This window comes from Aotus nancymaae, unplaced genomic scaffold, assembly GCF_030222135.1.
Source record: "Aotus nancymaae isolate 86718 unplaced genomic scaffold, 86718_ANA_hifiasm-v0.15.2.pri h1tg000040l, whole genome shotgun sequence".
NCBI lineage: Eukaryota > Metazoa > Chordata > Mammalia > Primates > Aotidae > Aotus > Aotus nancymaae.
Genome location: NW_026988454.1, coordinates 46,137,703 through 46,160,377, shown reverse-complemented (window position 1 = coordinate 46,160,377; position 22,675 = coordinate 46,137,703). Strand labels below are relative to the sequence as shown.

At 35.3% G+C, this 22,675-nt stretch overlaps 1 protein-coding gene across 4 annotated transcripts in view; it reads right to left on the bottom strand.

Annotated features, from left to right (window-relative positions):
- Positions 1-22,675, bottom strand: part of TBC1D32 (TBC1 domain family member 32) — a 244,467-nt gene that overhangs the window by 217,605 nt on the left and 4,187 nt on the right. For 3 of the 4 annotated variants that reach the window (XR_010336622.1, XM_021666838.2, XM_064360747.1), the window contains 2 exons: positions 14,722-14,883; positions 10,305-10,482 (listed from right to left, as the gene is read on the bottom strand). Coding sequence is in view for 3 of the 4 variants with exons in the window: in XM_021666838.2 (XP_021522513.2) it covers positions 10,305-10,482; positions 14,722-14,883 (340 nt within the window). In the remaining variant the exon portion in view is untranslated. Of the gene's footprint in view, positions 1-10,304; positions 10,501-14,721; positions 14,884-22,675 lie in introns of those variants that run through there. The other variant, XM_021666837.2, reaches the window with a different exon arrangement.

The following is a 22,675-nucleotide window of genomic DNA, read 5'->3' as shown; positions in this document are numbered from 1 at the left end:
TGCACATGTATCCCAGAACTTAAAGTATAAAAAAAAAAACTATCTGTTTAATGCCTGGTGATTAAAATAGCTATAGATTAGACGGCTTTGTTTTCATTGAAATCAAATAGTTTTTATTTCTACAGCTACATTAATTTTATTTCTCTCTGAAATTATACAAATTGTATATAGGAATTCATCAAAGCAAGTCATTTTCTTAACTGTGAAAGAGTCTATTACTTGGAGGTAACCTGGTGCCCATCAGTACATGGAAGGTTCTGTCTTTTATGACTTTGAGATCAAAATAAAAGAGTCTGGTAAACCAGATATTCCCTTAAAAAAAAAAGTACTGCATATTAAATACAGCTCTAATTTTGAATTTTCATTGTGTTGCGCTAAAATATTAAAATTTATTAATGATAACTACAAAGTAAATATAAGTGTATACAGATAAGGCATATTGCTTAATAGAAATATAGAGATATAAATTATATAAAATAGGTATCTTAGAACACATGAACACACGCCTTTATATATGCATACATTTATATATATACACATGCATACACATATATGTATACATGTATATGTATATAAGTATACATTTATACAAGAGTATATAATTTGTGTGTGTGTGTGTGTTTGCTAGACAAGTTCTTTCACTTTTTAAAATATTTCTCTTTAGGCTGGCCCTTCTGCCCCTCTTTTGTAAACCTGATTTCTTCTGGTCCTTCTACTCCCGCCATATGATTTTTATCAGATCATCATCTATGTATAAATGTCTTGTCAATCAACTCATTAAAAAACAAGCAGAACCTCAAGGATATGAGTTTTTAATCAAACAGACTGAGTTCCTGGCTCCCTCTTTTAACCAGCTAAGTGACTCTGGAGTCACATTTAACTGCATTCTCAGTTTTCACATCTACATCCCAGCATCACTGTTAAGAATTCAGTGGAATAATTAATATAGTCTTTTGTTTTATCACTATTAAAATTTTAAAATTTGAAGTAAGTCTCATGTCTCTCAGAAAATTTTCTATGAGAAAATATAAAATAATTGATTTTCCACCTGCCAACTGCATATTCAAGATCAGGCAATCTAAAAATGTAATCAATTGATTTCCACAGATTTCCATTCTAATCCAGTCTTTTTTCCAGTACAGAGGCATGTTCTGTAACAGCCCCAACAGATAGTGATTCAGCCATTGAACGCTGTCAGTTACAGGGAGTTCATATTTGGTGAGACATCCAGTATTATGCTAAATAACAGCCAACATAAAAAGGTAATCCTTATATCTTAACAGAATTCATTTCCTTAAACACTCCCCAAGCCAAGGCTTCATTTTCTAGTCTCCTTGTACATAATGGCTAAATAATCCTTACTCTCTGAAAATATCTTTACCTTTTACTTCACAAAAATTATCAGGGACAGTCAACACAGTGATTCCTCAACATCCCTCTCTTCTTCCCGTCAGTACCATTCTGTGGTAGAACTGTGGTAGATCTGGTCACCAAATGCACAGATCTTTCCTGAGTCCTCATCTTCTTTGACTTCCTTCTATCGTACAACACAGCTAATTCACCATCCCTCCTGCCTTGAAACTCATCCCCTTTTAAGCTATACCCAGTGCAATATAGTTTGATACCTTCTCTTCTAACTCATCCTTTTGTCTCTACTGACCCTCTGGAAATGGGTTTCCTAAGTCTGCATCTATGTAGGTGCCTTCAGTAACATATCCGCACAAATGACTCATACTGTCTTATCCCCAACATTAACCTTTTTACCAAGTGAATCCTGCAGTTTTGACTACTTATATCAGTGACATACCTTATTGGCATCTCAAATTCATATGTCTTAAAAAAGTGGCCAGGCGTGATGGGTTACACCTATAATCCCAATGCTTTGAGAATATACCTACTATGTACCTGGCAGGATGATTTTATAGCTAGCAGCTATAAATAATAATTAAAATATAATTCTTGCCTTCACTCCATTATCTTATCCTGATCTGCCCTTCCAATGTACCCTGACAAACTTTTTGTTTTAACCATTCACATAAACTACCCGTAGCTTCCCATATATGCCATATTCTTTATTGATTCAGAGTTTTGGTCCATTCCCTTGTCTGAAATACTTTCCTCTGTAGCACTTTGATACTCACAGTTGTAAGGGCTACTCTCTAGAATTCCCATGAGACATCATTTCTATCTCACAACTCTGTTATTTATGTACCTATCTTCTTTACTGTCTTAAGTAAGCTATTTAAAGAAATAATGCATATCTGATTAATCTTTGCACCTCTGAAGTGTCTAAAACAAGAGATTACACATGGCAGAGGCCTAACATATATCTACCAGGTGAGTGTACATCCAGAGCTGATGTCCTTCTACTCTATATTTGTCTTTCCTTTCAATTTATAATGCATATTAGAGAAGCATAACCTTTAATAGCTATCTGATTGGAAAAGCCTCAATCTCTTATTCACCACCCTATAAAATGCTTTTAATTATCTTCCTAAATACAGCATAAATTTCTCTTTAAAAATGTTATTTAAGCAATGAAATAATTTTTATTGCACTAGAATTCCAAATGAGTCTAATACCCGCCCTAAAGGTTATCTATGCTGAAGTTCCTTTTAATATTGTTAGTTATCAGTGGGTGGACAGAAATTGCTATAGCAACTGACTGCAACGTTTTAATAAGAGCATATATTTGCTAGATTTTCAGTTGTTCTGAATATTTCTTAGATTGAAAATTCCTAAGGATAGGAACAGTGTCTGCTAACTTGTTTTGTAAAGTTAGAGATACGGATGTGTTCATGATAGAAGTGATATCAATATAGATAATTCCAAAAGAAAAGTTTTTAAAAAACGTGTTTACATTTGTTAATGTGTAAACTTGGCAAACAATTTCTGAGCAAACTATAAAAGGGAAGAAGAAAGAAATAGAATAGGTTGATAGTCTAAGATGTATTTAGTCCTCTTATACAATCATATAGATTCAAATTAAAGGCCTTTATATGCTAAAATAAGATTTAGATATATGTTTGTCAAATGTAGTTTACCTAAAGACTACAGGTAGAACACATTATGTAATTTTTTAAAGAGATACACTCAATTACTCAAGACAATCCTAAGCAAAAAGAACAAAGCTGGAGGCATCGCGTTACCTGACTTCAAACTATACTACAAGGCTACAGTAACTGAAACATCATGGTACAGGTATCAAACCAGATATATAAACCAATGGAACAGAAGAGAGGCCTCAGAAATACACCACACATCTAAAACCATCTGATCTTTGACAAACCTGACAAAAACACGCAATGTAGAAAGGATTTCCTATTTAAGAAATGGTGCTGGGAAAACCGGCTAGCCATATGCAGAAAACTCAAACTGAACCCCTTCCTTACACCTTATACAAAAATTAACTTCAGACAAATGAATTAAAGACTTAAATGTAAAACCCAAAACCATAAAAAAACCTAGAAGAAAACCTAGGCAATACCATTCAGGACATAGGCATGGGCAAAGACTTCATGACTAAAACACCAAAAGCAATGTCAACAAAAGCCAAAATTGACAAATGGGATCTAATTGAACTAAAAAGCTTCTGCTCAGCAAAAGAAACTATCATCAGAGTGAACAGGAAACCTACAGAATGGGAGAAAATTTTTGCAAGCTCCCCATGTGACAAAGTTCTAATATCCAGAATCTACAAGGAACTTAAACAAATTTACAAGAAAAAAAAATCCCATCAACAAGTGAGTGAAGGATATGAACAGACACTTCTCAAAAGAAGACATTTATGTGGCCAAAAAACATGAAAAAGCTCATCATCTCTGGTCATTAGAGAAATGCAAATCAAAACTACAATGAGATACCATCTCATGTCAGTTAGAATGGTGATTATTAAAAAGTTGGAACCTGTAATCCCAGCATTTTGGGAGGCCAGGGTGGGCAGATCATGAGGACAGGAGTTCAAGACCGGCCTGACCAACATGGTGAAACCCCATCTCTACTAAAAATACAAAAATTAGTCAGGTATGGTGTGCACCCTGTAATTCCAGCTACTCGGGAGGCTGAGGCAGGAGAATCACCTGAACCTGGGAGGGAGAGGTTTAAGTGAGCAGAGATAGTGCCACTGCACTCCAGCCTGGGTGATAGCGAGACTCCGTCTCAAAAAAATAAAAAAATTTTTAAAAGTCAAGAAACAGATGCTGGCAAGGCTGTGGAGAAACAGGAATGTTTTTATACTGTTGATGGGAGTGTAAATTAGTTCAACCATTGTGTGAATGATTCCTAAAGGATCTAGAGGCAAGTGTCTGGAGGACTTAAAGGCAATTCAAGACAGCGTGCAATTCCTCAAGGATCTAGAACCAGAAATACCATTTGACCCCACAATCCCATTGCTGAGTATAGACCCAAAGGATTATAAATCATTATATTATAAAGACACATGCACATGAGTGTTTGTTGCAGCACTGTTCACAATAACAAAGACTTGGAACCAACTCAAATGCCCATCAATGACAGACTGGATAAAGAAAATGTGGCACATAGACACCATGGAATACCATGCAGCCATAAAAAAGAATGAGTTCATGTCCTTTGCAGGAACATGGATGAAGCTGGAAACCATCATTCTCAGCAAACTAACACAGGAAGAGAAAGCCAATCACTGCATGTTCTCACTCATAAGTGGGAGCTGAACAATAAGAATACATGGACACAGGGAGAGGAACATCACACACCAGGGCCTGTCAGGGTGTGGGGGACAATGGGAGGGAGAGCATTAGGACAAATACCTAATGTATGCAGGGCTTAAAACCTCGATGACGGGTAGATAGGTGCTGCAAACCACCATGGCACATGTATACCTTTGCAACAAATCTGCACGTTCTGCACATGTATCCCAGAACTTAAAGTAATTTTTTTAAGTGCTACATTAAGAATTACAAAAGTCTATTAATTATTTTGTTAAGATGGTATCTTGCTGCTATCCAGGCTGGACACCAGTAGTATAAAATCATAGCTCAGTGTGGCCTCAAACTCCTGGGCTCATGTTATTAGGGAAGCAGGAGGCAAGGAGAGCCACAGTGACCCCATTTTAAAGTCAACTCCAACTTGAGACTAACAAGGCACATTCCTTGCCAGTCATAATCCACGATCCTAAGATGTTTACAGCTAAGCAACCAGCTTGGTAATTCCTGCAAGCACAAATTCCTGCAACAGCAAGTCCAGAGGTCTCAGTACATATAACAATATATGCTTTCAAGATAATTATAGCTATGCTTTGATGTCCTTATGCACTAAAATGTCAAGGATGGTTTTCTTTAAATCAAGAGAATAATAAATTGTGTCATGCTGTCAGCCCACTTGCATGTAGGCACAGCTTAGTTTAGTCTTTACAGAGACAGTATAAGAAAACCTTATAAAAAAAGATAGTGCATTCCCCCACTTGCTTTCTGAAGACTCCCTACTCCCTAACTGAATAGCTTTCAATAAAACTATCTCTTCTCACTGCACTCTGCAACTTGCCTTGAATTCCTTCTTGCACAAAATCCAAAAACTCTCTCTTGGGATCTGAGTCAAGATCACTTTTCCGGTAACAAAGCAATCCTCCTGCCACAACCCCTATTACTGGGACTATAGGCATACAATACCATGCCAAGCTAAAGTGGTGTGTGTGGTGTGTGTGGTGTGTGGTGCATGGGGTGCATGTGTGTGTGTACATGTGTGGTATGTGGGGGGTGTGTGTGTGTAGAGACAAGGTCTCATTATGTCACCCAGACTCGTCTCAAGCAATCCACCCGCCTTGCTCTCCTAAAGTACTGGGATTACAGAGATGAACTATCATGCCTGACCTTAATATTTTAAAGTATGAAGAAACATTTAGTATTCATAAAGAATATCAGCACTGTTAATTAAAGAAATTACTAATGTTCTGGTATCAAATTGTTTTCTCAATGGATTACTATTAAAACAAACAAGCCAGCAAGCAAAATTAAGTTCATATCTGTCCCTCCACATTCCTCTTCCAAACAATCCACCTGTCCCAGACCTAACTCTAGGTAGTTGCAGAATCAATGCTACTATGTTCACCTTTTAAAAATTCTAGCGATCCTTCCCTTTCACTTCTCTGAAATTCTGCAGATTTTTAGGATTTTATGATCCCATCTTTTTGTGCTTACAAAACAAATAATAATTAAAATCTTATCAAGAGAGGGTAGCCAGACATGGAGGAACTTCTGAAGTACAGACTGGGATGTAGCTAATCCTATTGCTCTGAGTGATGTTGCCAAAAAAAGAGGTAAGTGTCTTGCCATTTCTCAACATTAGTATATAATCCTCAAAACCAAAATTCTTCACCAAAGAGAGCATTGTAGACCTTTGAAGATTTTAGTAGAGGTCAGAAAACAGTTGTTGAACTCGAGATATTCTGATTAAGATTTGAAGAGTCATAGCATAAAATAAATTAGCATAATTGAAAGGACATACTCTGAATGACAGGAGAAAGGCCATGTACCCAGTAAAGGAAAAAAACCACTCAAGAAAATCCTTACTGGAAGAATCCAAAGTCTAGCAACAAAATAGAGCTCAGGTTGTTCCCAGGAAAGAGAGAATCTGTTTCTTTGCCTTTTCCAGCTTCCAGAAGCCGCCGTCATTCCTTGGCTCATGGCCTACTTCCATCTTAAAAAACAGCTATCCCATCACTACAACCTCTACGTCAGCCTTCACAATACCTTCTCTGACTCTGACTCTCCTGAGTTTCTCTCACATAGACCCTTGTGATGAGATGGGTCCCACCTGGATAACTCGGGATCATCCCCCAATGTGAAGATCCTTAACTTAATCACATCTGCAAAGTCCCTTTTGCCATGTCATGTAATATGTTCACAAGTTCTGAGGATTAGAACATGACATCTTTGAGAGGATCATTATTCTGTGTACCACAGGTACCCAAGGATAGGTTTCAAGGAGAAGTCGTTTGGAAAACAAAGGAAAAGTGAACACTTTAAACATGTTCGTGTCAGGCAAGAGTAATAGGTGACTATTATCCTAAACTCAACTTCGGCATAAGGTATAAACCCTGGGGTGAAGTTCCCTTGGAAGGTAACAAAATAGCTTGCACGCTATAAAACAACACAATACCTGTACTATACTCATTACTGTGGAGGAAGAAAAAGGCAGAAAAACTGCAAGAGGAAATGATATGAATTCTGAAAGCTTAATGTATATCAGAGATAATCCTCTAATTTCCCAAGCAGTTGAAAACAGCCCAGAGGTGTTCAGTTTGAAATCATATAGGACCACAGTTGAGAAATTTTCTATTTGAGTGTGTCTTTGAATGATGTCCATTTCAGCATTCCCTTTAAGAGATATCAACAATAAAAGCTAACCTGTATAAAGCAGGGACTGTGTGCCTGGCCCTGTGCTAAGCACATGACATATATTAACTCAGTTAATCTTCTCAACAACCCTATACAGTAAGTAGTATTTTCATCCCCATTTACAAATGGGGAACACTACAGCATGAAGAAGTTAAGAAATTTGTTGAAGGCCACACAGCTAGTAAATGGTGGAACCATAGTTTACACCCAAGCAGTCTCCAGGTAGTTGAAAAAAGAATAAACAGAACTGACTTTGTAGGAAGAGAGGAGGTTTAACTTCAAAGTCCACCCCTAACTAGCTATTCAAGTTTGGGTAAATTACTTAACTATTACTATAAGCCTCACTTTTTTCTGTAGAATGGACTAGTAACACCTATAGTGAACATAAAGCTAAGTACAGGGACCAGTCTATGGCAGAAATCTCAATAACATATAGCTGGTATTATTATTTCTATCTTTCTGGCATTATTTTTGCAGAGACTTGTTCCAGGTTTAATCATAATACCAAATCTTTTCATAGCGATGCTCACAACGATGGTAATAACTACTATCTCCCCTTTGTTCTTCAATATCCTCACACTTACACTAACAGTCTCCTATTTTTCAATAGTGTATCAAAAAATCCAAATAAAACCAGGTTACAATTTTTTTAAATAAGAACAATGAATTAAAGCCCATTCTATTCACAAAATACAGGTATTTATATCAAACTAACATCAACATTGTTTACAATGTTATTCATAGAAAATTTCAGACCTTTTGTTCACCCCACAGCAAGAAACAACAATTTTGAAGTCATGAATAAGATTGCCAGTATTTACTGGAATGAATGACTGATATATTTTTAGCAATCTTTTCAATTCTGAACATATTAATTTAGCCTCTCTTTGTTCAGCTATATGAAAGAGAGTCTCTTTTCGCTACGAGCAAAAGTATACGCAATACTTCCTAGAGCTTGCCCATACTGAAAGAGTTTTCAGGACAGTTTTGTCATTCATATGCTTCTTCCCAAAACTCCAGGGATACTATGCTTTCTTGATAGGCACAGTTGACTTTCAACCTAATTAGTTCCTTCTAAAATGAAGTCATATTTATAGGGCAGACACTTGAAAATTTATATATACCCTGTGGACATCCTAAAGAAAGACAGGGAAACTTAAAGCATGATTCCTTCTCAAGAATTGAAACACAACAAGATTTAAAAAAAAACAAGAACATCTTCTAAAATTATGACCCCATTTCAACCAAAGCTTTGCATTTTTCAAAAATCTATCATTTTAATGACTGGAAATAGTTGAGCATTTGGGATTTGGCAAGGTCTTAACTGCCAGCTACTAAATCAGTCCTATTTAGATCTGAATAACTGTACTTCTTAAAACAAATGCTCCATTTTTTTTTCTTATGTTTCAATTTCAATGTATTCAGGTGGTTCAGCAAATAAGTAAGAGCATATAATCTTGTGAGCCCCCAGAGTCATAAAATTGGGTTTTCTGTGCCTTTTAAGTCCAGAAAGTCCTTGATTTGAAGAAGCAGCTCAGTAAACTTACTGAACAAGCCATCTAACTGTATTAAACTAAAATCTCTATACCCCACCTTTTTCCACACAGTTCCTTGACAAGAAATGATTAGGGGTTACAGCATGAAGAAAATTCACAATCTTTGTCATGTTCTCCATCACATCAGGTAATCAATCTAACTTGTAAAGTTCACTATTCAGCATAATCTCTCCTGCTAAATGATGCAATGGTGGGAAAGCACAGCGACCTTTAAGTTATGCTTTGAATATTTCCAAAACCATTTTTCCTTCAGTCATGCAGTCCCAACCGTGACCAATATAAATATTTTTTTCATGTTTTCACGCAAACTTCTTAAATCCCTTTTTGGTATATGGTTAGGATCTATTTTATAGTTATGTCCCCATGGTATAGCTAATTAGGTGAAAACTGTTTAACTAAAAATATCAGGTGAGATGAACACTAAGGTGAGACAGGCTCCTTTTGGCCTGACAGTCTGTGTGTACAAGTTCATGGCACATGTATAGGCTATAGTCTAGCTAGTTTTCCTTGTCTTCTATTAGGGCCAATCCAGCCACTGGCCCATATTTCTCTTAGTTTTGCTGCAGCCAAACGGCAAGGGTTCCTATAACCTGGTAGCAGAAAATGTAAGACCTCAAATCTCTTGACATTTAAAAAAGAGTTTAATGTTTTAAAACTAACAATTCAGAACAACTTTCACCTCCAGAGAATGTATAAGGGAAATGTTTCATCTCCATACCTAATCTCTAATTCAGTTAAATTTTAATGCAGATTAACTGGGAATAAGATGTTTTAACTAGAGCTTAAGCAGATTTGGTTCAATACATTTTTTTTTAATTCCTACATTAATTTCTTCATCTCACCAAGAATTGTCTCAGATATAATGTAACTATTCACTGAATATAATTCTATAAGACGTTATTTCATGGACTAAATCTTTAATATTAGGTTATTTAATTTCTTTTTTTTTTTGTTTGAGACGGAGTTCCAGTCGTTGCCCAAACTGGAGTATAAGGTGCGATCTCGGCTCACCGCAACCTCTGCCTCACCTCCTGGGTTCAAGCAATTCTCCTGCCTCAGCCTCCTGAGTAGCTGATATTACAGGTATGTGCCACCATGTCTGGCTAATTTTGTACTTTTAATGGAGATTGGGTTTCTCCATGTTGGTCAAGGTGGTCTTGAACTCCCGACCTCAGGTGATCTGACAGTCTCGGCCTCCCAAAGTGCTGGGATTGCAAGCGTGAGCCACTGCGCCTGGCCAGGTTATTTAATTTTATTGTTTATTTTTCTTCTGAATCTTAAAATAAGAAGAAAAATATGGCTAAGAAATAATTTATTGAAGCTAATTATTATTAAATACCATTTCAAGACATAAATGCAAAACTAAACAACATACCTGATTGAATGACGAATCACTATCAGAGCAATTGTCTGTGCAGTAACTGTGGCTTTTCTCCTTTTGAATTTTTTTCTGCCTCTCTTGATTTTGTATCTCATCTTCTTCAAACTTGTTAATCATAGACTCGACCACAGCTATCATAACATTCTTCACGTAATGCATCATTTCTTTGTACCTTTAAATTCAAGGCAGTCTTAATAAGAGAAAGACAATCAGAAATTAAAACAGTCAACTAGTTAAATTAACTAATTTTTTTCTATGAAAAGGGAAGTCCCTTTAAGAACACAAAGCTAAAGAAAAAAATCGAACTCAATTTTTCTTAAAGAAGAAGTAGTAGAATACAATTCACAAAATAGCAACAAAAATTAATAGGGAATTCAAAAAGTATGTGATTTCCTGGGGATTTTTCATGGTTATATGGATCAAGGTAGTAATAAAAGAACCTAAGGCAAGAGGTTTCAATGGCATGGATTCCAACTGCTAGCAATAAAGTCAAATATTAACAATATACCACCAAAACCCAGGCCATTTTACACACCTTCATCCTCTGTCTTATATTTATCTCTTTCCCCACCCCTCCCATTCTCTATTCTCTTTCCTTCTCTTCTCCCTTGCACATACTTTATAGACACCCATAGCCACAACTGAGAGCTCTTATATACTCCCAAGAACTATGTAAGAGTTAAGCTATCAATGTGTCCTTTCAAACAGAGGCTGGGGAACCCACTATCAGGATGTTAGGAAAGGGATTCCTGGAATTAGTAAGAGTGTGAATTGGATAATATTTAAAATCTCTTTTGGTAGGTCTAAAAATCTCAAAAAGAACTCATAACAAATTTCTCCACTTTGTAAGTTCAAACTCTCAAGCATCCATATTAAGATGAGACTGAAATACTCAAAAGCACTAAGAACAGAATTTTAGAGCTAGAAAGAACCATAAATATAGTCTAGCTCTTTATTTTACAAATGCGGGATATGTAACCTGGACCACTGAAATTTCCACATCTAAAACAACAAAGGCATAAAGATATAAATAAAAATAGTAAATAAATTATAAAATTTGAAATCCGAAAACTTGAAATTGGAATCCTATTTTATAGGATTCCAGCTCTGTCATCATAAATAAGTTTCAATTTCCTCAACTATAAAATGAGATAAAAAATACAATCTAGTTAACCTATTTCACATGACTGTAGCAAAAAATAAATATATATGTATGTCAGTATATATATATATATATATATATACCTGAAATAAATAATAAATACATGTGTACTGTGTGTAGGTATATATATGTATATACACGTATTTATTATCATTAAAATAACAGAAACACACTAGGAAAATAAGCACAGAAATGTCCTTTCTGTATAATTCTGGATAATTGGTCATTGTAATTCTATAAATCAAAAAAAGAAAAAGTACTTTATCTCTCATAAGAGAAATCGAACCTGCTGGGGAATTTGAATGAAAATCAGACTGAGATTTTAAATAAAAAGTATAAAATATATTTTAAACTTTTATTGTTAAATAGATATAATTTCTATATACAATTTAAAATGTATTAATATATTTAATATGCAATATTAAATATTTATATCATGTGGAACTACACATTAAGTTTTATAATACATGTATTTAACATATTTCTTTAACTATCAGAAATTATGAGAAAATACAAAAATACTGAAAGCAGATGGAAATAAATTAGGAACAACTAGGGGGAGAAACATACAGAACATAACTCAATAGAGGTAACAAAGAGTCCAGGAATATCGCAGTTGGATGTAAAGGTACATAAAAACCAAAGGAATCCTGAGACACACACACTGATTTGCAAAGTATACATAAGGATAACTAAGCCCGAAGGCCCAGCTTCTGCCTCTATAGATTCTGGCCAGCAAAAAACAGGGAAGCAAAACAGTTCCCTTGCAGCAATCAATATACATCCACCAAAACCTTTTCTCTCCTTTCACAGTGATTGAATTATAGCTGAGGACAGGACTAAACTACACTCCCCAGCCTCCTTTGCAGCTAGGTAAGGCCATGTTAACAACATAAAGTCCCCATCCCCTTAAAACTTACAATCTGCTGATTTAATAAAGAAGTATAAGAGTAATTCTTAATGATACACAAGATAAGGATAATGGTACTTAAAATCCATAGAAAATCTACAAGTTATGCTTTGAACATAAATGTTTACAACAAACCTTTTAGAAAAGACCAACATAAATTATTCTGTAAGAAATACAAAATGGCCACAGGCAGTAGCAAACAATTTTAAAAAGAGAATTAAAAAGTAGTGTCATACCATCAATATCAAGAGTTAAATGAACTAAAACTCAATAGCAGCCATTGCAGTTTTGAAAAGATTAAGACAAACAGATATAAAATAGAATATAAACACCATTGAGTAAATTCCTTCATGCTTTGCAAGTTTTAAAGACTACAGAAACAAAAAGCTCTAAGAAGTAGTGAATAAAAATCACACCAATTAACAATGAAAATCTACAGAGTACTTCCACTCATTATATGAGTAATACTGTAATATTATATAGATCCTGCAAATAAATTCTTCTGTGTGCAAACATCTGCTTAAAAAATATCAAAATGTTTAATTACAAAAACACTTTATAATTATGACAATTGAAATGCTGTTTACAGATGTACTGTTGATACATTAGCCCTAAGTGATTTCTAAAGAATCATCAAAAAAAAAAAAGACTGAAAAAAATATGCTGTACAATGTAAAATCTTTCATCCATGGTTCATAAAGTGGAAAATAAACACTTACTGAGTCATTTAAAATCTTTGTGAGGTAATTATTACTGTATCAATTTTAACACATGGATGAACTAAAACACAGGAAAATCAAATAGCTTACCTAGAGATAAAAAGTAATTTCCTAGAAGTACCATATAAAATTCTGCTCTTACCATGAAAATACTTTCATTAACTGACTAATAAAGTATTTTAGTATTCCTTCTAGAATTAAGTTTAACGATACAGGTAGAAACAGACTTACTAAGAATTATATTATCCAAAGATGAAGATGATTTTATTTTTCATTTTCCCCAAATCAAGAAATAAGAAATCTTAATCTCTATGATTTGTGCTTGATATAGATTAGTGCTTTGAACTTGCTAAATTTACTAAAACAGCTATACGACGTCACTTTGTCAATGAATAACATATTAATTTAAATAATACAATCAGTTGCCCCAAAAAGGAAAAGCTCTTGTATAAAATAGTTTTTTAAAAATTTAACTAATTAAAAGTAAATTAGATTTAATACTTTAAAATACAGTCAGTAATATAAGCTCAGGTATATATTCAAATGTCTCTGATACTGGAAATATGAACCACAGCAGGTCTTCAAATGACATCATATAATTCAACATCTTTTCATTATAACTTTGATGAGAAAAAAAAATTAACGATGGCTTCCTGCCTAGGGCTGGTTCCCACCTTGTACCCTGAGATACCAGGAAGGATAGGCTACCAGCAACACTGAAGTAATTATTCCAGTTAATTATCCTGTTCTTTTAAATTTTCCTTAAATGTATATATAGCTCACATTTATTTCAATGTTTAATATTAGAAGTGTTTTCATCTTTATTTAGAAGTTTAGTGATGTTTCTTTGATCAGAAATATGCTGTAGGAACTTAACTCTTGTTTATATCAATTAAACTAGACCCCAAAAAAGTGAAAGAGCAAGTCATGCAAATATTTAGGAAAAGAACATTCTAGATAGCAGGAGCAACATGACTGCAAATCCCTCAGGGAGGGACTTACTTGGCTTTTTGAGAAAGAACAGGCAAGACCACAGTGGCTAGAGCAGTATAAGGCGAAATATGGTAAGAAATGGGGCAGGAGACGGAGCAGAAGGCCCATGGTAGGCCTAGTTGGCTACAAAAAATATTCCGGGTTTTGCTCAGAAGGAGATAGAAAGCTTTTGGAGAGTTTGGATGAAAACGTGTCATGATCTGACTCACTGTTTTAAAGAATCATTCTGGCTGCTACAGGGGAAACAGACCGTGAGGGACAGGGATCCGGGTGCTGGAAGGAAGGAAAGGAGGGAGGGAGGGAGGGAAGAAGGAAAGAAGGGAAGGAGAGAGGGAGGGAAGAGGGAAGGAAGGGAGGAAGAGAGGGAGGGAGAGGAGAAAGAGAGGGAGGGAGGAAAGGAGGGAGGGAGGAAGGAGGAAGGGAAGGAAGGAAGAAAAGGAGGGAGGGAAGGAAGAAAAAAAGGAGGGAGGGAAGGAAGGAAGAAAAGAAGGGAGGGAGGGAGGGGAGAAAGGGAGGGAGGGAGGAAAGGAGGGAGGGAGGGAGGAAGGGATGGGAGAGAGAAGGAAGGAAGGAAGGGGTCTTGCTAAAAGATAAGTTATTTGAAAATATTATTATGGGCATACTCACTCTTTGGATTCCTGAGTTCTTTTACTAACATGCTGTACAACTGTGTCATAGCCACATTCTTCACCCTGATTCTCATCAGACGTACATTTTTCCATTTCTTCTTCAATCATAGAACCCAAAGCGGTGCATATATGCTGTCTAAGGTATTTCACAAATTCATAGCTGAAACAAATATTTAGAAAATAAATGCAGTAAATATCGTAAGCATATTCAGGAGAAAAGGTCAACACAGAAAGGAAACATTAACATTTCTTACCTTAACTAGGATTTAATTGGTCATTCATCACAAACCATCAAGCTAATCTACAAATTTTTGGCTTTTTTTTTTAAGGGACACTTGGCAAAAATCATCATTTAAAGATTACCACAGTAGGGAAAAGCAAATTTCAGAAGCAGCCTAAACTTCAGTGGGTTAGAAGTCTCTTCACATTTCTTTTTTATGCTCCTATCTTTAACATGTGACAGTCAAGGGTATGAAAAGCAGTTGTTAAGGATTTTCAGTTATTCAAGATGATGAGGAAAATCATCTAGAATATAGTAACCATTAAATAGGAAATTAGAAAAAGTTAACTTCCATCATCAGAAGAGTTTTGTGTACATCTTGAAAGTAGTAACTAATGTAACTTCCACCTAAACAGTTCTTACCTTACTAAGACTATCACTATTATTAAATTCAAGACACATTTTGTCTTGGTATTAAAGCCCTCATAGATTCCAATTTATCACACCAGATCTACATCCTGTTACTACCTACACACGCCTAACTCTCCATGTGATTTTTATTCCCAATACCTTTGAAAACATTATTTCACCCACTTAGAGTGTTTTGCGCCCACTCCTATAGATTATCTTCTACAGCCTAAAATGCTGCCTTCTGAGAAAAGCTTTCCTTGTTTCTCAACAACTGACATCCTTTCTCACCTAAGACCCAAAAGTACTCTGTCCTCCTCTATCAGCATTCAAAGCACTTTCTTGGATGTGGTTATGCGACCTGCTGTATCCTCTACTTGGTTCCTGACCACTTCTAAGCCCAGATGTCTACATTGTTGATAGACTTGACAACAGAACAAATCCATTTGTCTATCATCTGAAATATTCTGTACATAGTAGACACTTTATAAACACTTGTTAGATTGAAATACAGCACTGGGGAAAGGTTTATCTCTTCATTTTCTACATCAGTGGCTGTGAATTTGAACTTGCTTATCTTTTCTAAACGTTTGTTTTCGTTGTTAATTCCTCATTCATTTAACGTCTATTAACACATTTCTGATGACATCATGCTATAATTACCCCCCATATATGGCTTTGTATCCTTCCTATAATCTCATATAAGAAAAAGAGAAGAGGAATGAAAAGAGATAAAAAAAAAAAAAAAAAAGAAAGTGTACAGCAAAAAGCACTCTCCTCTTTCCACCTACCCACAATTTTGGCACTAACAGCATTGTTTTTTATGACTTTCAAACTTGAAACATGGAATGCTCTTTCATGTCTGCATCTTCTGCACCCCTTGCCCATCAACTCAATCATATCCATTCAGCCACCAATACATGTTCATGTTTCCTGTACATCCCTGACTTTCATCACTGCCTCCCTTTTTTCTCTATCAATCAGTTCAAAGCCATATCACTTCACACAGAGATTACTGCAGCGGCCTTCTTGTCTTCTCACTTCTCTCTCTTCTCTTCTCTCTCATATTCATCCCAAACATTGTAGTCATATTAGCCTTCCAAAATAACTGATTTTATTATTTCGGTCACAGCTAGAGCCATTTTACTCATACCAATACCTCATACCATATCATGCATGCACATAATGCCTCAAAAAATATTTGCTGAATTAAAACAAAATTATTGGCTGCCTATTATCTTTCATGGTCAAATACAGCTTCCTTGGCCTGGACTTTAAATATCCAATCAATCAAATCTCTTTATAAGAGTATCTCTACTAAAATGAGGCTGCATTCAATATTCCCAACAAACTCCAACCATGTTGATCTTCTTGTAAGAAAGTGATAAACTGGTCAGGCACGGTGGCTCACGCCTGAAATCCCAGTACTTTGAGAGGCTGAGGTGGGCAGATCATGAGGTCAGGAGATCAAGACCATCCTGGCCAACATGGTGAAACCCCATCTCTACTAAAAATACAAAAATTAGCTGGGTGTGGTGGCATGCGCCTGTAGTCCCAGCTATCCAGGAGGCTGAAGCTGAAGAATTGCTTAAACCCGAGAGGCAGAGACTGCAGTGAGCCGAGATCGCATCACTGTACTCCAGCCTGGCAACAGAGTGAGACGCCATCTCAAAAAAAAAAAAAAAAGTAATAAACTAACTTTAAGTGACTACCATGCTAAACTCTGTGCTAAGAACTTTATTAATATTTTATTTACCATATGTTAAGCAAAATAGATGAGGACACAGATTCAAAACATGAAAAAACCTTGTTAAATTCATAAACTACCAATTCATTCACTTTACTCCAAAGCCCATGTTACTCCCATTAATCCCATAATCCTACACTGTCCCAAAGATGTAAAAATATCAATAACGTTGTATCTTGTAGTTGTAAATTGAGTGAAAAGAGAAATAAATGTAATACTCAGATCTTTACCAATTTGTATATTATTTCAATTTCTTTCATTTTGAGAGAAAAATTAACATTTTATTCTCCAAAAATTATAACTGGCATATTAAATTTAAAAGTATAATTTACTTAAATATTTAAATTATTGATTGAATTTACTTTAAAATGTTCAATATTTATACTCGATGTTTAGCTAGTAAATTATATGCATTAAGGGAGTAAGTATTAAGAAGAGCAGAGGAGGAAAATGAAGCTATTTTGTAAATCTAATGTCCTATAACATTAGATTGAAATAGCAAACATTAATTTTCAGAAATACAGTCCAAGAAAAACAAAATCCAAAGCTCACTGAATCAAATATCATAGAAAACAGCCTCTAATCATCATCTAAATAGTTTGTGCTTTTGGTAATTCATCACTGCCTTACATTATTTGAAGATCTTCCCATATACATGGAAACTTCCTATCTACACTAAATATCAATTATTATTTCATTTGTGTATGTCCAATTATAAACTAAATATTTTATACAAAACAGTGAAATCACACAGGTAAGAAAAAGAATTCAAAAATTAAGGTTTCAAGAGAACCCTAAAGATGTCCTCAATTGTGTCATATCTGACAATCCCCATACTGCTTCTACACACAGTCGGCTCTGAGACAGAGTTGGCAGATGTGCACGATCACATTAGTCAAAATAGGCTCTTAGTTCTCCACCACAACCATGCCTTCACAACCAGGAACCCGATGAATTAAGAATCAGAACATCTGATATTTCAATTCCATAAAAGTATCACTGCTTTCTTTGAAACATCTTTAAAAATGGAAAAAAAAAAAATCCTAGAATGGATCATCCTTTCAGCCCAACCACTATGACCTCACATCCAGCCTTTTACTACTGGGCAAAGAAAGAGAAAAACAAATGTGATAGGAAGTACAGAGAGAGGAGACTGGAGAGGTCCTTAAAACTCTACTTCCTTCACAGCTCTGCCTAAAGTTAGTCAGTCAGACACACCAGTGTTTTCCTCCACACCTCTGAAATATTTAGCAGCAAATGGAAGATGGGGATAGTCTTAAGTTTTTTCTCTGAAACTGAAGGAAGAGCCTCTCTGAAGATGAATTCTACATCTCACCACCAATACCTACTATGGAAAGACAGAATTATCCTTATTTCTTAGTTTTCATCAGCCAATTAGAAGAAATGAATATTTAACTGAGAAGTATAACTCTTGAGTATGCTTTGTTATAAAGCCCAATCTGTAAGCAACACAAAGGATATATCTGTAATTGAGACCATAAGGAAATTTAACACAAGCACATTAACAAAACATAGTCAATAAAGCTAAGAAAACACAATTCTGAGATAAAAGACACATCAAAAAAAATCCCTACAGAGAAGGAAGGGATAGAGAAAGATTCTTAAAGGATACAAAATTATAGCTAGACAGGAGGATAAGTTCATGTTTTATTCCACTGTAGGATGACTATAGTAACAATAATGCATTATATAGTTTTAAATACCTACAAGAAAGATGCTGAATTGAAAGAAAGGATAAATGTCTCAGATTATGAAAATACTAATTACCGTGATTTGATCACTCTACATGAATGGAAACATCACTACGTACTTCACAAATATGTTCAATTATTGTTTGTCATTTTAAAAGTAAAATTCACTTTTTTTTTAAATCTCCACTATTTAGCAATAGCTGTAAACAGCAAATATCCTGAAAAACTTTTAATTCTACTCTGTGGATATTTGAATAACCTCAGGCTTTTTTCTAGTGACATAATTTTTACCTGTAACCACAGTAATATCTCCAGAAGACTCATTCAAAATGCTTCTAGGTTTTCATCTAAGTCCTAAATTAAATGAACCCAAGGTTAAATCTTGTTTTAAGAGGTTATTGCTCTTTTCAAAAGAATCTTCTAGGAAAAAAAGTCTTCAGGGGTGGAAAGGCCCTTTATCATGAAAGGACTGCCAGGCTGCCTCTATACCCTCAGGGTGTTCTACTGACTCAGGGACCACTTAGAAACTTTGAGAGCCTCCAATCCCAAATTAATGAACATAGTCATTTCTTCAAGTGGGCCTTCTACTCTTTAGGTAAGAGTACCCAAGACTTCAAATTCTCATCCAACAAATAATTTTGCATTGTTTCTTATACCATTGGAAATCATGGCAGTAGTACCCCATAAAATACTAAAGTGTCTAATGGTGCCCCAGGATAGAAAATACTGTTACAATGATGAGAACAACAGACACTGGGACTCTAAAACATAGAAGACAGGGAGGAAGCAAGAGTTAAAAAAACTACCTATCAAGGCACTATGTTTACTACTTAGGCGACATGACCAATAGAAGCCCAAACCTCAGCATCATGCAATATACCCATGTAACAAACCTAGGCATGTATTCCCTGAATCTAAAAAAAAGAAAATTATTATTGCAATGGAGCAGGGAAAAACACAGTTCTACAAAACTAAGTACTGTGTTTCCCACACTGTAATCCTGATAGCATTGGTGCTGCGTAGTAGCTCTGATGAAATCTGTATCTCATCCCAAAGATTGACAGCAACTACCGATCTTTAAATCAAATATTACCATTGCATCATTTTTAGAAAATAATCTGGAGGTATAACATATTCTAGTTATTTTGTATAAAAGCCCTGGATGCCTCAAGAAGACTTTCAAAAGGTCCCTATACTTATCCCAGGGGTTGCAAAGTCAGATGCTACAGAGGGAAGCTAGCCGTGTATGAGAGAGAATGGATAGAGGCTGTGGTGAAATGAAGACACACCTCAACTAAGGCAAGGCTTCTACACAGTTCCAGCAACTTGTCTCTAAGAAATATGAGCCTGGTGTTGACCTGTTAATGTTTTAAGGAAAGCTATAAAACTGACTTTTAAACGTTATCTCTCAATTTTGAAATGATGCTTTCCTTCTTCTTTTTTAATGTAGTCAAAGTAAACACGTCCACAGACCAAATATGGCCCGCAGGATGCTACTTTGACCTTTCTATACCCTCTGTCTCTGAGAATTACAAAATTTGAGTCAGTAAAGATACTGGTGAATGCCCTATATGTTTAAAATTTCTATTCAAGAAATACAAAATCTCTCTGAAAAATCTATACCATGCTTAATAACTTATTTAAAAATATCCTTACTAGGTTGAATTTAAATCAATTCTGCCACAATATCCTTTCAGATCTTTAAGCAGGCTGTTAACATTTTCAGATTTCACATATTCCAATTGTGCTTAAAATATCAAGACTGTAATAGGAATAATATAGTTGTTTTGTTTTTTTGTTTTTTTTTTTTAAGATGGGGTTTCACCATGATGGCCAGCCTGGTCTTGAACTCCTGACCTCAGGTGATCCACCCATCTCAGCCTCCCAAAGTGCAGGATTACAGGCGTGAGTCACAGCGCCCGGCCAGGAATAATATAGTTTTGACTGACATGGGTTACAATAAATACAACTTCCACCTATTTCTATTTTAATTAAAGTCTACTGGTATTCATTACTCATTTTAAAATTTTCTAATAACTGGTTTTACTACAGTGTTTTTTATTTTTATTTTTTTTGTTTTTTGAGACAGAGTTTTGCTCTTCTTGCCCAGGCTGGAGTGCAATGGCATGATCTTGGCTCACCACAACCTCAGCGTCCCAGGTTCAAGCAATTCTCCTGCCTCGGCCTCCCGAGTAGCTGGGATTACAGGTATGTGCCACCATGCCTGGCTAATTTTGTATATTGGGGTTTCTCCATGTTGATTGAGCTGGTCTTGAACTCTCGACCTCAGGTGATCCACCCGCCTCCAGCTCCCAAAGTGCTGGGGTTACAGGCATGAGTCATCGCTACAGTTTTTTAAAAGATATAGTCTGTACAATGAATAAACAAGTTCACAATTGTTATACTTTTTTTAATAATTTATGAAGCAGGTTTGCTTCACGTTTAAATTTTGAAGTTTATACTGACCAATCTTGCAAACTTAGGCAAAACACCTGACCTTACTAAATTTCAGTTGCCCACTAATTAATGGTGAGGATAATCCTAAAATTAAAATGTTTTATTATATAATAGTGTTTTCATATACTTTGACATTTTTCTCACCGAATATACCATACATACATTTGACTAACCTTGTTACTTTAGAAGTAATTTAATGAGAAAAAAATAAAAATGTGGTTCCAATAACACTATTATTAAATGAATGCAAAAATACCTTTTACAAAATATTCTTCAAAGAGGGACATTAAAACCTAAGAGGACAGCTATTTGTTAATAAAGAAAGACATGTGGAGCGGAGCTCACCATATTTCAGACGCAGCTCAATTAAAATACATAGCAATGTATCTGATCATTCATCACTAGTAACTGATGATTTGAAATTCTTCACGTTTACATAGAAAAATTACCAAGTTGAGTAAAAGAACATTCACTATTTCCATTCTTTTTCCTCCAGACTTCTTACCTATATTTTCCAAGAAAATGCAATAATTGTTTTCTATGATAAACTTCTGACACGTTCAGAATGTTTATATAAAAATATGGAGAGGTACAGAAGTTACTCTTACAACATGAGGACATTAAAAAATCTAACTGGTACAAGTTTGTTTCAAAAAAGTCATCCTTTCAGCTATTTATAAAAGTAAGAAACATTCAATCATATATGGAAATAATTATCACTAATGACGTTTTTTAAAAGTATTTTATTAGTGGTTATGAATTATAATTAGTGGTTATAATGCTGACATGAGGAATTCTTAAAATAGGTTATATTTCAGAATCACAGAATCTGTTATATGACAAACTTAAGCTTTTATATCACATTAGTGTATAAAAGGCCATGGAATAGAAAGAACGAGTATTTTACATCTCCTACAACTTGTTAGGTCAAAAAATAACCTTTTGGCTCATGATAAACAGTTATAAGGAATTCATTCATTAATTATAGAAGCACACATAATTCTTGGTAATTTCTCCATACCTTACAGAATGAATATTTTCTTACTTTATTTTATTTTGTTTTATTTTGAGACAGGGTCTTGCTCTGTTGCCTAGGCTCACTGCAGCCTTAACATTCTGGGCTCAAGAGATCCTCCCGCCTCAGCTTTTTTAAGTAGCTGGGAGTACAGGCTTGTGCCACTGTACCCAACTAATTTTTATATTTTTTGTAGAGACAGGGTTTTGCCATGTTGTCCAAGCTGATCTTCAACTCGTGGTGTTAAGCGATCTGCCCACCCAGACCTTCCAAAGTGCTGGGATTACAGGCGTGAGCCACTGAGCCCGTCCCAGAAGGAATATTTTCCTGAAGTTACCACTTAAACATACTAGAGTTTCCTGATTAAAAAGTCCCTGGTTCTGTAAAACAAAG